The 13928-nt window shown below is 39.1% G+C and overlaps 3 protein-coding genes across 5 annotated transcripts; 1 reads left to right on the top strand and 2 right to left on the bottom strand.

Annotated features, from left to right (window-relative positions):
• Positions 1–224: 224 nt before the first annotated feature.
• On the bottom strand, positions 225–5674 carry LOC307156149 (uncharacterized protein). The gene is given in 4 exon segments (XM_079867369.1): positions 225–1280; positions 2193–2714; positions 5360–5614; positions 5617–5674. Coding segments are annotated over 4 exon segments (1203 nt in total). The 5' UTR covers positions 5663–5674; the 3' UTR covers positions 225–900.
• A 487-nt stretch (positions 5675–6161) lies between these two features.
• Positions 6162–11661, bottom strand: gfod2 (glucose-fructose oxidoreductase domain containing 2). Of its 3 annotated transcripts, none has more exons than XM_079866445.1 (5): positions 9996–10432; positions 8824–9160; positions 8333–8511; positions 7348–7730; positions 6168–7247 (listed from the first exon to the last, which is right to left on the bottom strand). In XM_079866445.1, the coding sequence occupies exons 2-5, from the start codon at positions 9074–9076 to the stop codon at positions 6965–6967; spliced, it is 1098 nt and encodes a 365-aa protein (XP_079722571.1). In that variant the 5' UTR covers positions 9077–9160; positions 9996–10432; the 3' UTR covers positions 6168–6964. The 3 variants fall into 3 exon arrangements, with proteins under 3 accessions (XP_079722570.1, XP_079722571.1, XP_079722572.1); XM_079866446.1 differs by having other exon boundaries at positions 7344–7730; positions 9996–10322; XM_079866444.1 differs by having other exon boundaries at positions 6162–7730; positions 9996–11661.
• Positions 11649–13810, top strand: thap11 (THAP domain containing 11). The gene has a single exon (XM_079866447.1). The coding sequence runs from the start codon at positions 12639–12641 to the stop codon at positions 13389–13391; it is 753 nt and encodes a 250-aa protein (XP_079722573.1). The 5' UTR covers positions 11649–12638; the 3' UTR covers positions 13392–13810.
• The last annotated feature ends 118 nt before the right edge of the window (positions 13811–13928 follow it).

Below are 13928 nucleotides of genomic sequence, written 5' to 3'. Positions count from 1 at the left end.
TAATTCCTTTTGTTTCACAGAGAGAGAAAAAAACCATGAAGGCGAGTAATTTTTGGGTGAACTATCCCTTAAACCCACTTTTTTCCCTCTCCCGACCTCGACCTTTCTTACCTAAAACGGTCTTTAACACTAATCTTTTGTTGCCATATAAGCAAACTGAGATGTTTTTGAAAGCTTTGAGAAGTAAATATGAACAAGTTTTTGAGGTCCACGTTTTTCTCTCAAAAATATGTAATATGTACAAAACAGGGTTAAAGTGACAACAGTATGCAAATATGTCTAAAAACAAATTATTTTGAACTTCTCTTCACAATAAATATTAATGCAGTACCATCTTGTCAGCCTTCACATTAAGCAAAACTCTGCTCTCAAGTTATACAATAAAACCGTGACATAGGAGGCATATATTATCAACTCCAGGGTAGGAATAACAAAAACATGGCCCAAATGACTGAGGAAGGAAATTTGCTGATAGCTTTTTTTTATTCCCAGTGCATAAATGTACAAAAACACATTTGAATACATTCACACACTGGTCGATTTCGGAGCGAACATGAACTTTTTTTTGTGTTAACACTCATATATACATGAATATATACAGCATGTGAGTAGATCTAATGCAAACTGATTTTCTAGTTATCTGACATGAAAGGCCATCTCGTTATTAATCTCTATTTTAATGGCAGGAAATCTATAATTTGCATGCATGCATGTACGTGTTTGAAATCCTGGAAGGTTAAGGTAAACTTTCATTTAGCTAAAGAAAATACAACATCCCTGGCATTTCCCCCACTCCCCAAATCCAAAGCAATCTTGTAAAAAATAAAAAGGGTAAAGAAATAACTATTTCCATAAAAAGGAAATCATTGTTTCCTTGTGAAACAGACATACTGAAGTATATCAACAATTGTAAAATCCAGAGGTCTGTCCCTGTGCATGAGCATTTTTCCAGGAGTCCAGTTCTTGTTTCTGTTTCTCTAGCTCCTCTTTCTCTTTCAGAAACTCCTCTCTCTCCTTCTGCATCTCCTCTTTTTCCCCCTGGAGTTCATTCTTCTCCTTCTGGAGGTCTTCTCTTTCCTTCCGCAACCTTGCATGTTCCTGCTCTTGTTCACATTTCTGATTTTGAAGCACTCGGCGCTCAGCATCCATTTCACGGAACTGTTGCAGTAACTCTTTCTGCAGCTGTATGCTCCGCCCCTCTTCCTGCTGGACACGCCTCAACGCCTCTGTCAGCTCCCGCTCTCTTTCCAATATACGCACACCCTCAGACCACTTAGCTCCTAAGAGGAAAACATTTCAATTGTGATATTAAAACTTATATTAAACTTAAAACACACACACAAACCAGAGCTCGCAAAATCACTAGCCCGACTTCCCGGGCTATTGTGTTTTCCAGTCGGACTACCAAAATGCGCAACCGGCCTGCCCGATGGGCTATCTGAAATCGTGTAATCAAATTCCTCCCTTTATTAACATTATTGACTAGCTCTTTTAAGGAAAAATATGACCACGCAAGTTTTCGATCATGCTGATTTATCCGCAGCGCAATATCTCATGAATCCCCGTGCCTGTTTTAAGAGAAACGCATGAATGATCGATAAAAATTAGGCTAAAGCTCCACTTTCACACGAATGCTTTACTTTGCATGTCAGAAGGTTTGAATCCATGTGCTAGCATAAAGCTGCTTTGAAACAAACAAATCTGTATGGTAACAAGTGCTACATAAATAAAGGTGACTTGACCATCATATATTCTGCTATATAAACAGCATAGAATAATTACCATTTTCTTGCCTCAAAAAAGTCTGGTATTATTATTATTATTATTATTTATTGCTACACTTCAATATCTGAATTATTCTATCAGACAATTAACACTTTTAACATTGTCAGACTTTAAAACAACGGAGCTGCACACTTCAGTTGATATATATATACATAGGCTACATATATGTGTGTGGTGTGTTTTTGTCATTTTATTTTATATACTATAGAATATTAAGATACACAAAATGAAAGAGATATTTTATTTGTATAAGTTTAAGGTGTTTGTATATCTTAATTTATTTCAGTTAACATCAGTTAAGTTAGTGTTTTTTATGGTTTTAGTTCTAGTTAACTATAATAACAACATCCTTTTCACACAAAATGTAAATATGCATATTGATGAGAAGAGTTAAATGCAAACTATACCCGAGTATCTGTCTAGGCTGGTACTGCAGGGTAAACGGACATCACGCTTAGGTGGCACAATGTGTGATCTGGTCGGAGTCCCGCCCGCTAATGTGGGAGAGGAAGCAAGTCGGCTCGGATCTTCTGATTTACGCTTGCTAGGCCGCTTTTGTGGGTGATCCTCAAGTTGTGCAAACTCATTGGGATGCTTATGCTGTAGATGCCTGATAAGGTTACTTGTGCTACTTCGGTGCTGGATCTTCTCCATGCAGAGCAAGCACAGGGCTCGTGGCTCCTGGCCAAGCTTTCGATAGTGCACCCACACGGAGCTCCACTTGCGAGTATTACCTGGGGTCTCATCCTCTTGTATTTCTTTCCCATCCCCTTCATCAACAGGCCCCTCGCCTTCCTCATCAGCCACCTCTGCTTCAGCTGTCCCCTCTCCTGCTGCAGCACGAAGGATCCCTTTGATGGCACCATCCATTTCGCCATCTTCTCCCACAGACTCCACCTCTACCTGCTGCTCGTCCATTAACACTGTAACTTGGCACAGAAAAAAAAAAGGAAGAAAAAAGAAGTTGCATTGGTTATTTAAAATGCCCCATCACTTAATTCAAATTGACTGAACTTTGTACACCTGCAGCTAGATGATGACAAAACCGAAAACAAAAGTAACAATTAACTAAAATGCAAAAGTCAGGTTCCAAAAGTAAAAATCCCATTCAATTTTTTTCCATGAGGGAATTGATTTTTAATGATAATTTAAAAACCTTCAAACAAAGACAGACCTACTCTGAGCTAAGAAGTGGTTAATCTATGGAGTGTACTTTTGCTGAAGCTATCAGTCCACATTATATCAACTTTTTAATTTTTCAAATAGTGTTCAACAGCTGAATTCCCGGCGAAAAAACTACATTATTCATAATTCTGCTGAGAAAGCTCCAGTCAGGGAATCCAACAAGCAAATCGCACCAAAAGAACACTTTAGCACCACTCCCATGAATTATCCAAACCACTTTATCTTTATTAAGGTCACAGGGACTAACCCAGCATCTTGGGTAACATCTTAACTGCCGTTTGCAAATATTTGACATGCTTTAATAGTTTCAACCTGTTTGGTTAGAAAAAATGTCATCTGCTAATTTTCTTTTACAGTATTTGCCTCATTTCAATACATTTTCCTGTTGTATTGTTCTCCTGACATAATTATTTAGTTTTTAGGAGGTAAATTGTACTTATACACCTTGGTTGTCATGACAATAGAATTCTATCATATTCTTTTGGCAGTGTATGATTTGGGCGGGTCTTTTAGAGATTTTGGGCTTGAAATCGTCGCTCACATTCACACCTACGGACAATTTAGTGTCTTGAATTGATTTTGCGGTATGTCTTGGGATTGAGGGTGAAACGGGAGAATTCGTAGAAAACCCCAGTAGACACAGGGAGAACATCCAAACTCCACACACAAAGGCCTTGAACAGTCCTTGTTGTGAGACGACAGTGCTACCCAGTACCCACTGAGCCCCCGTGCAACCCAACATAGAATTAGTTGAAACTAAAAATATTTGTATGCATATTTTAAGAAAAATATGATCTTATCTCCAGTAGTTGTAAATTGGATTAGATCATTAAAGATGCTTTATGAGACTGTAGTTCTTTCTCTCATTATAGCTGTAAAGTAGCCTACACAGTCTGTCTTTTTGACTGATTTTACTTTTTAAAAGGACGTGCACTGTTGCAACTATACGGCCTTATATCATTTCTAGCCTGTTTTTTTTTCATGCATCTGTCAATTTTGAGATTTTTAGCTTTTCATAAAGTGTTTTTCAGACTAGTGGAAAGAAAACAGCAAACATACACTTTTAAGTATATTTTATAGCACTTAATCTATTTGTGTCTGTAGATTTCAATTACAGTACATATTTTTAAAGGCCGCTTTCTCAAAAAAATCTAATTTGAGTCCGAAATCTCCATTTCAGTAGCACTTTACACCAAACTTTACAGTTTTATTCCTATCTATATTCTGAAGGTTTTTACAGAGGGGTTTGTTCATATATAATTTGCCTGATAATATACAACATTTTTTCCCTAAGAATTTGTGAAAATTTTGTTTTTTTCTGACTGTTGACAGTATTTTCGAGTGATAAAAAGAGATATCCAAAATCCCCTCTATAAAAACCTAATAATAATAAACTGATTTTTAACCTGGCTTTATCCAATGTTCAATGTTTTACCCTATTCACCTGGGGTGTCACCTGGGGTGATCACAGACATGAACAGGTATTGTACATCAAAACATTTCCTATCCATTACTATCCATTTTTGTACATTCAAAATTTTATAGAAACAAATAATCTTGGCTTTAGCCAATGACCAGTTTTAGAATTTAAAAAATAAAATAAAAAATCGCGCCCATCCGGGGATGTGACAGATGGTACATCACGTGACAATTTCGGATCAAATACTGCTCAATAAAAATTAGATGTTAGAAAATGACTATGTATAATTTATTAATCACTGATAATTCGTGTATAATACGACTTTATACTTCGCACAAAATGGGGCCGTTCTCGTTGAAGGTTTTCTGTCCCGTTTATTCTGGACGGGAGGGGGCGGGGTGGCTCTCTCAGTCAAAGCACCGTTTATTGCCGATCCAAATCAGCGACACGATTCAAAAGATTCATTCGTTTGACTGAACGAGTCGAATCGAATCGATTCCCGTCGGGGAAATTCGTTTGAGATCATATAAAATGTGCTAAATTAGCTCTCTATCATTGAGCGACATAATAGACAATTGTTTGAAAAAAACAACATGGCGTCGTTGCGACATCCACCCAAAACCATGGCCTAAGCGATACTCTCATCACGTTGACACAAGACTCTGTAAAACGAAGCCGTTCTTACTGAAGAGTCGATACCGAATCACACAATCTCAACGAGCACAGTTTTGAACGATAAAGCGCCTTTAAATGAGCTCCTGGACTCACATGTGGTAAGATACAAGCACGTGCAAAGTAACGTTAGGCCAAAATGGAAGGGAAAACATCACAAACCAAAGAAAATATATGAGGTGTCGATTCTAAGTTCCATAACCAGCCAGCTGTATCATAGACATATCACAGTAACGTTACACCATGACAGTGTGCATAATGGTAAACACTACAAGACAATAATTTATCCTTTCATACCTTCCACGCAACCAGTGTCGTTGCGTTTGGATACCGCATCTGTCGCGGGCTTCCTTTTGTCCAACGAGGAAAAATCTGACGGGTGTTTCGTTCGTAAATGGCGAAGCATGTTTGTTGTGTGACCAAAATACAAAACCGTCTTCATACAGAGAAGACACAATACTCTTCTTTCATCCTCCGCTTGGAAAAATGACCAGACTATACTTCGCTTTCGTGCCGCCATTTTCGAACGAGTCGACTTTGAATACTGACTGATTGCCTTATTTTAGATGGTAACCTTCTCTCCGTGAAATTCTCGCGCATGCGCTCTGTTGCTGATGCTTTGGTCACTGAGCAAAATGATTCAAGAGTAAAAACAATATGTGAATATATTTTCCCTTAATGTGTTTGTTGTGAATGTTATCCTTAATGTTCGTATTTATAATACTTGATGTTAAAAAAATGTACTCATGTTTTATGATGCTATGGAATATATAGTAAGACAAAATAATTGGCTAGTTATTGTATGTCCCTTTGATCCGCAATGTTAAACTGTATGTCTGTTTTCAAACGTTTTAATTTAATGTCAATTTTAAGTCAAGACTGTTTATGATTAACAGAGAGAGAACAACACATTAATAAATACGGATCTTTTATAAATAAAACACCTTGTTGGTGTAAAAAAAATAATTTTTTACTTTTATTTTAACATTTATTTAATCTTGAAGTCCCTAAATCTAAATAAGCAACGGACAAAGCTTCTCATATCTTCAGAATCCTCCGCTTTTACGATTATTTACATTTTACAGTTTCTTTTTTTTTTCGGTTTATTATCATTGGTGCAGGATTCACAAAGGATCAAGTATGCAAATCTCGCGAGAAGTTCAGACGAGGGTTACCATCCAGACACGAGCCCCCTCTACAATGCCAATAAGCATTCGTGTTATATCCACGTTTAAAAATAACAAAATAAAAGGTAAATATTTGTTGTTTTTCAACAGGCATTTGTGTAAATCCCAGAAGTAAAAATATGTAATTAAATTAAGTAAATGTTTATTATTAAACTTATAACAATGAATAAAAACACCATCCAAACATCAACCCATCACTCACTCTTAAACAGTGCAGACACAAATTCAGCAATAAAAAATATAATTCAAGAAACTATGTGCAGCTTAGTAAAACCATTAACATGTCCAATGCATTGGGCATCAGGCTGTAAGTCACAACAGGTTTATTACAGAAAATGATATCTAGTGTCCAGCATTGTAAGTTCATCAGTGCCATAAAAGCTCTCTCGTGTGCACATATACAGAAAAAATCCTCAGCAGAGCACAAGCTTATATTCACTACTCATATAAAATATAAAAACTTGAGGGGCTCACACTTCTATCCTGTGACTCAAATTTAAACTGATAACATAAAAATAAGCACAAAGTTTCACAGATAAGCTTTGCACATCTTTTTTTGTTACAAGAAATAGGCAACAAAACAACCCTGAAACCACAATTCCTATCCAGTGACGCATCTCCAGTGTTTTGCGACCCAATTCCCCTGATAACTTAAAACTTGCAGTAAGTACACATTAACTCAGATAAATTATGTATTCAGTCTCTGGTACTTTGTTTAAAATGAAAGCATGGTTATTTGATTGTAAAAGAAGGTGACTGATATTAATAGGGTTAGTCTTGAGATATAGAATGTAACAGTGTGTGTAGTGTTAGTTCGGCAGGGTCCTGTGGTTGTGGTTTGGGTCAACATCCTGAATCTTGACCTCCACTGACTCCCACTCTCCAGTGCGATTTGATCGTTTGATGGCATCCACAACTGTCTGTACATACAGCCCATCCTCAAAGGAGGCTGCCATGGAAACAGGATGCCGCACCCAAGAGCGCCTGTCCTCTTGTGCCTGAAAAGAGAGTCTGAGCTGAGTTACCATGCCATTCAGTCCCCTGACAGATGGCCCTACACCTTCTCCACCATCAGTCATAAGAAGCTCCTCTACTTGCATGCTGGTCCGTTGGCCATACAGCTCTGTTCCTCGAGCAATGAGTCGTCCTGATGACCCCACAAGCATGATCTCATGCACATCTGTGCCAGGTAGATTGAAGTTTAATGTAACGCTGCAGACCACACCTCCGCTCATCAGCAGCTGAAAGCAAGCATAGTCATCTGCGGTGACGGAACGAATCCCTCCCGCTGGGCCACCTTGACGTACAAAAGTCCGGAGCATTCCATGCACTCGCAAAGCCCGACGTCCCGTGAGGTGGCTCAGGAGGTCAATGATGCAGGAGCCCACTGTATGCAGGCCACCTCCCCCCATAAGCTCCTCCCACGCCCAGCCATATGATTGGCTGAGCAGTGAGCCTCCATAAACTCGTGCTTCACATACCTTGAAAAAGAGAGAGAAAAAAAGCGATGTCAATGAGTTTATTATTTTGACCAAGTTAAGTCATAATGTAACACATGAAGAAGTTTCTTTCAAAAAAACATGAAATGTTTTTCTTTTTTCTTTTTGGAAAAAGTCTCTTATGCTTTATGCTCACTAAGGCTGCATTTATTTGATCAAAAAAATACAGTAAAACAGTAATATTATGAAATATTACAACTTAAAATAACTGTATTAAAACCATTTAAAATTATGTTTTGTGCTTTAATGTATTTTACTCCAGTCTTCAGTATCACATGGTCCAGCAGAAATCATTCTAATATGCTGATTTGGTAATTAAGAATCATTTCTTACTATTATCAATGTTGAAAATAGTTGTGCTGCTTAACTTTTTTGTAGAAACACAATTTTTTTCAGGATTCTATGAGTAGAAATATCAAGGGAATAGCATTTATTGGAAATAGAAATCTTAACTTTATAAATGTCAGTCATTTTCTTAATATCATTATAGAAATTGTGTCATATAAATCAAATTATTCATTTCTTAAAAAAAAGAAGGGAGGTGGGGGGGGGGGGGGGGGGGTTTGGGGGTGAAATTCCAATACCTGCAAGGTCCCACAATACCCCTCTCCTAGCAGGCGTTTCATCTGGACAAATGCAGGCAAGAAGCGCAAAGAATTTCCCATGATACTCATAAGCTGTGGGTAATATCTTGCCGCTGTCACCATCTTACAGGCATCTGTCAGTGTAGCTGCCTGCTCACTGATCACATTTTTACCTATACCTATAGAGAATGAGACAACAGAGAACAAAATTGGGTAAAAAAAAACGGAATATTTTCTAAGCCTAACAAGTTTCTGCTTGAAGCAAGAGCTTTATCAACATAATCTTAACTGTGCTGAGGGGTTCACTGTGATCGGAGTATGTGACATTTGATCAGCCTGCAGGGCAAAAAAAGCCCAATTTGGCTTGTGCCAAGATGTTAAGTAAATAGTAGCACAGTAAACACTCTAGTTGAGTCCAGGAAGGAACCCAACCCAATCCCCTGAGACAACACGGACAATCAAGATAAGAAGCCAAGGAGCGTAAGTCTCACCTAGAGCTTTTACCGCAATCTGCCGAGTGTGGGGAGGAGGTGTCAATATGCAGACAAGGTGGACCTCCGGATGTAGCAGCACATCATCTGTTTGGCTGGTGGAAAAGGGAATGTCCAACTCGCTGGCTAGTGACTCCGCTTCCTCTTGTGTACGGCCCCAGACGGCCTGAACGGGGAAGCCTTCCTTTTGGAGCAACGGCACCAGGGCACGTACTGTCTGCCCTGTTCCAAACACACCCACGCCTGGCAACATTATTCTAACAGAAGACACTTACGCGCCAGTTGGTTTCTCATTCCACAATGCGACTGTAAATCTCTTGCAACACAAATGCACGTCCTGTGAAAAAAGAGAGAAACATCAAAGTTCACTGACTGACATTTGCACAGGGATGAAAAATTATCTCCAGACAGTGCATGGAGCAGCAAGTTAAAATTAACCTCAGGGCCACTTCAGGGTATCACGATCAATAGACAATAGAGATAAGGAGCTGTAAGAACCCACTGTTATCAGTGGCTCGGGTGACAGCCTTCAGATACAAGCGTTGCTGATCTACCAGCTGGCTTGTAATTTAATTTACATCCCAATGGCTGTGCACCTGCCCAGCAAAGGCAAATGAGAAAGCATACTTGTTTTTCCACTCTGGACTAAACACAAGGTAGTTCCTGGTTGGGCTAAATTAAAATCTTTATTGGCAAACACATAGGCTATTTTTAAGTATCGAGAAAGTGTTTAGGTGAGCCAAACGGTACGACCACCAAGAATATCCTTAAAGAACATGGAAAGGGTGAATTTGACAAATTACGATGTTTTTAATAAAGAAATGTAAACCATATCAATTTTGTGATCCATTTTAGAGGCACACACTAAAATTAGCATCACTTCCACGCGATAATCCCCGGATGACGGGCGGATAGTGTTCTTTGTTGAGTTTAAAAGTTTAGCTCTTAAAGACATTAGATGTGTTATATTATATATTTAAAATAAGAACAATAAAAACCAACAAACTTGACACTTTCCAACAAAAACATGCCTATTACACTGCGGATACATAACGTTGTAGCTTAGCCGAGCCAGTCCAGCCCTGCAGTCACAAATACGTTACACACATTCTTCCTCGCAGAGTTTTGAGCTCGTGCCAGTTCCGCGCTTCGGGTTTTAGTTCCATACTTACCGCAACACAAAGCCCTGGGATGCGATGGCGGTGCTGTGGAGAATGATGATGATGATGATGATGATGATGATGGCTAGAGGATGGTGGAGATGGACACCTCCCTCTCTTTCTGATCAACACTGCTCAGGGCTCGGAGTTCTCATGTTATCTCAACCGCAAGAGGAAAAACAGGACAAACCCGTCACACCTCCCACCCTCTCAACGTACGGGGCATTCTTCGTCCGTCTTAAAATCACAGTACATTGCTTCATGTGTAAGTCTGCAGCGCTGCTGCTGATCTTACCGCTGCTCATTGCTGTGTGCCGTGGGCTGATCTTTCGCCGAAGCAAGATGTTCGATGATGTGCGCATGCGTGAAACTGTCGTGTGTGTTTTTTTCTGCCACGCCCATATCATATCATATCAAACTGAAACAGTTTGACACAATCCATCCACAATGCATGTATTTGTTGTAAAACTTAATTAGATTGTTTAATAAGCAATTATATAACTCGTTTATTAAAAATACCCAAGAACCCTCGACCTTCTCGACCGCATCTACTGAAAACAATACGTCATTTTGACATAATCTAATTGAATTGAGATTAAAGTGAATGTACTAAAAATATTAAAAACATGCAACATGTTACCACATGATTTCACCTTGTTATGTTACATTCCTTAAAATTGTGATTTATTATTTGTACCTTTTCTAGAATATTACACAAATTAGGTTTTAAACTGTATTTAGTATTTCCAGAGGTGGACAATAACAAAGTACATTTACTTGAGTACTGTACATAAGTACACTTTTTGAGAATCTGTACTTTACTTGAGTATTATTTTTTTCTTTTTACTATAAACTTTTTACTTTAACTTCACTACATTTGAAAGACAAATTTCATACTTTTTACTCCACTACAATTCTGTTAAAGGTCCTTGAGTAGAAAGTAGTAACATCAGTCAGGATTTTGGTTGTAGAGGTTGTATTTTGGTTGGAAATTAAAGTCGGGTTGACGTCAGAGCCTGACTGATGTTGGTTTCTGACGTCAACCCGATTTTCATTTTCAAACCATAATACAACGTCTGTCCAACGCTGGAGATTAATGCCAATCTGGAGTTGGATTCTGACATCAACCTGATTTTCATTTTCAACGTTGGGTCTGGTCTTCTAAATGCGAATTTTGTCATTATTTTGGAGCACATTAGCTTATAACAGTAAGGCTAACATATTCATGCTAAAACACTTTAAATAGGGCACTATTTGAGGGAACAGCCATTTGGGTGTCTGAAACCATTGTGGACGTTATTGAGTGCACTTATTCAATCTCACATTCAATCCCACTACTGGAACTGTGTTCTAGAAATAAATTTGATATTGATATGAGGGTAGACATGAATAGATTCAGAGGCATAAGGTACTGTAAGTATTACATACAACAATGCAACAATAATAAAACAATGCATTGACATTTACTTTTTACTTTTGAAGTACTTTTAAAAACAAGTACTTTTTTACATAAGTAAAAATCGGTCTTTACAACTTTTACTTGTAATGAGAATATTTGACCAGTATCTGTACTTTCACTCAAGTAAGGAAGTTGTATACTTTGTTCACCTCTGCGTTTTTTTAAACAAACTAGTTTATATGACCATTTGTTGAAAAAGAAAATTTGTATTAATCTCTCTTTATCTCTTTATTTTAGGTACAAAAGCAAATTTACACAATGTTTGGGGTTTATCATGAAGATAAGCACTCTAGATTGACCTTTGAGTAGATGCTTTGGACTTTTGGATTTATATGATGTAACAAGCATAGATTAGAAATATTAGGCTATAGTGGTTGTCATTTTGAAGTGCTAACATATAGGATATGTATCATATCTTTTTGTATCTATTCTCAATCGATCATCCTGCTACTGATATGATGGCTATATTTCATACATTAAAAAGCAATTTCCCTGACAATAACACATTCTTTGAAATAAAATAGGCCTACTTTTATAGTTTGTTTTAATTCAATATTTATGGTCTACTTGTTTGTTTTGAAGACTCTGTAATTCCATTTAATAAGACGAGACAGTCTCTTTATTACCTTAAACTGGCCAGTGATATAATGGTTACACTTTATAGTTTGTCATGATGATGCTCTTATTTAAATGTATGCATTTTTATGTTTGTTTTATTTGTTATGTTTTGAATTAAAATGTTTCAAATTCGCTCGCTATAAATGGTACCATTTCCAATTAAAATGTTGGGGGATGGCATAATTATTAATAAATTGATACACAAATTAAAAAGTTTTCAATTAGTGCTACAATGCACTTTGTACTTTGCATGGGTTTAATAAATCTCCATTTGTAGCGTATAAATATAATTTCAAAACGGTCTCGTTTTGATAAAGATGGTGCAAGTTATAGTCGTTAAAACACTGTTAAAACACTCCTGGTTTTGAATTATTAAACCAAACTGGCGTATATTTGCGCAGACGCAAATCTATCGACTAGCGTTTGAAACCAAAACAGGAAGTCGTAAGTATTGTGGGACGTGTAGTTCCGCTTGTAGGCCGCTGGTCTGGATAACAGCACACGAAGGAACCAAACAAAACAAAATTAGGGAAACTTCTAAGGGACTGCAGTGTTACTGGTGCATCTTCTACAAAATCATGCCCGGCTTTACTTGCTGCGTGCCCGGATGCTACAATAACTCACACCGGGACCGCGATCTGCGATTCTACACCTTTCCGAAGGATCCCACTCAGCGAGAGATATGGCTGAAGAACATTTCGCGGGCCGGGGTGAGCGGCTGTTTCAGCACTTTCCAGCCCACCACCGGCCACCGGGTCTGCAGCGTCCACTTCCCCGGCGGCAGGAAAACCTACACCATTCGCGTCCCGACCCTTTTCCCTTTGCGCGGGGTGAACGAGAGGAAGAGCAGACGGGGAAGGAGCAGGAAGGTGTCCGCGGTCGTGCCCATCATCAGCTCGGTCGTTTCCACGGCTAACGAGTCAGCACCAGTGGAGGAAGAGGGGGACACCGAAAACACCACCGTGGTGCAGATAGGTCAGAACGGCCAGTACATCGCGCCCGTGGACCTCACCGTTTCGGGGGACGGTTCCTGCCTTACAGCGGTGGTCTCGGGCTCAGATTTATCCGGGGACAGCACGCAGTGCCCCGTGGCCGATCTCGCGCTGTGCGGGGCGGATCACTCGTACTCGCTCACCACCGGCACAACGTCTGCGGAACTGCTTCGGAAGCTGAACGAGCAGCGGGACATAATCGCGCTGATGGAGATCAAAATGAAGGAGATGAAGAACACCATCCGACAGCTGCGGGTCAACGAGGCACGACTGCAGGAGGAGCTGCGCGAGCGGGACCGCCTGATCTCCGCCAACACCATCATCAAGAGAAAACTCTGACAAACGACGTAAAGAAACGACGGACTAAAGACGCATAGGACGGTCTGTGCTTCTGTAAGACAAGGCGACGACAATTAAGTTTCATCGTAGTTCTCATTTAAGCTTCCTCCAGGACTCAGAAATGGTAGATAGGCTGTGTGTGTTAGAGCGCAGATACATGAGTTCAACCTGTTTGCACGAGCTGTCAGGCACAGCGCTACACGGGGACTGAGATGAGTTCAGCAGACTGGTCCTTCTCATTTTATATTTAATGATACACGATTGTGTTGTTTGTGTGTTGAAGGAAGGAGATTCAAGATCTGCCTACTGTCACACATCATGTTACATGCACACAGAGACTGCTTCATATATGTGTGTAAACAAACAACTGCTTATCATTTGTTTATGTTTGTTTTTTAATATCAGAGTGCATCAGGTCAGAGCTTCTGGTCCAGGTGAACTGATTCTTTACATGCAGGTTAATGCAGTTAGAAAATATGAATGGTTTGAAGTAAACTGCTTTTGAACTATAACTTGTGGGACTCTTTTTTTATGGTA

The sequence above is a fragment of the Squalius cephalus genome (genome assembly GCF_949319135.1).
Source record: "Squalius cephalus genome assembly, chromosome: 3".
NCBI lineage: Eukaryota > Metazoa > Chordata > Actinopteri > Cypriniformes > Leuciscidae > Squalius > Squalius cephalus.
The sequence above is the reverse complement of the archived record's forward strand: the minus strand, read 5'-3'. Positions and strand labels throughout refer to the sequence as shown.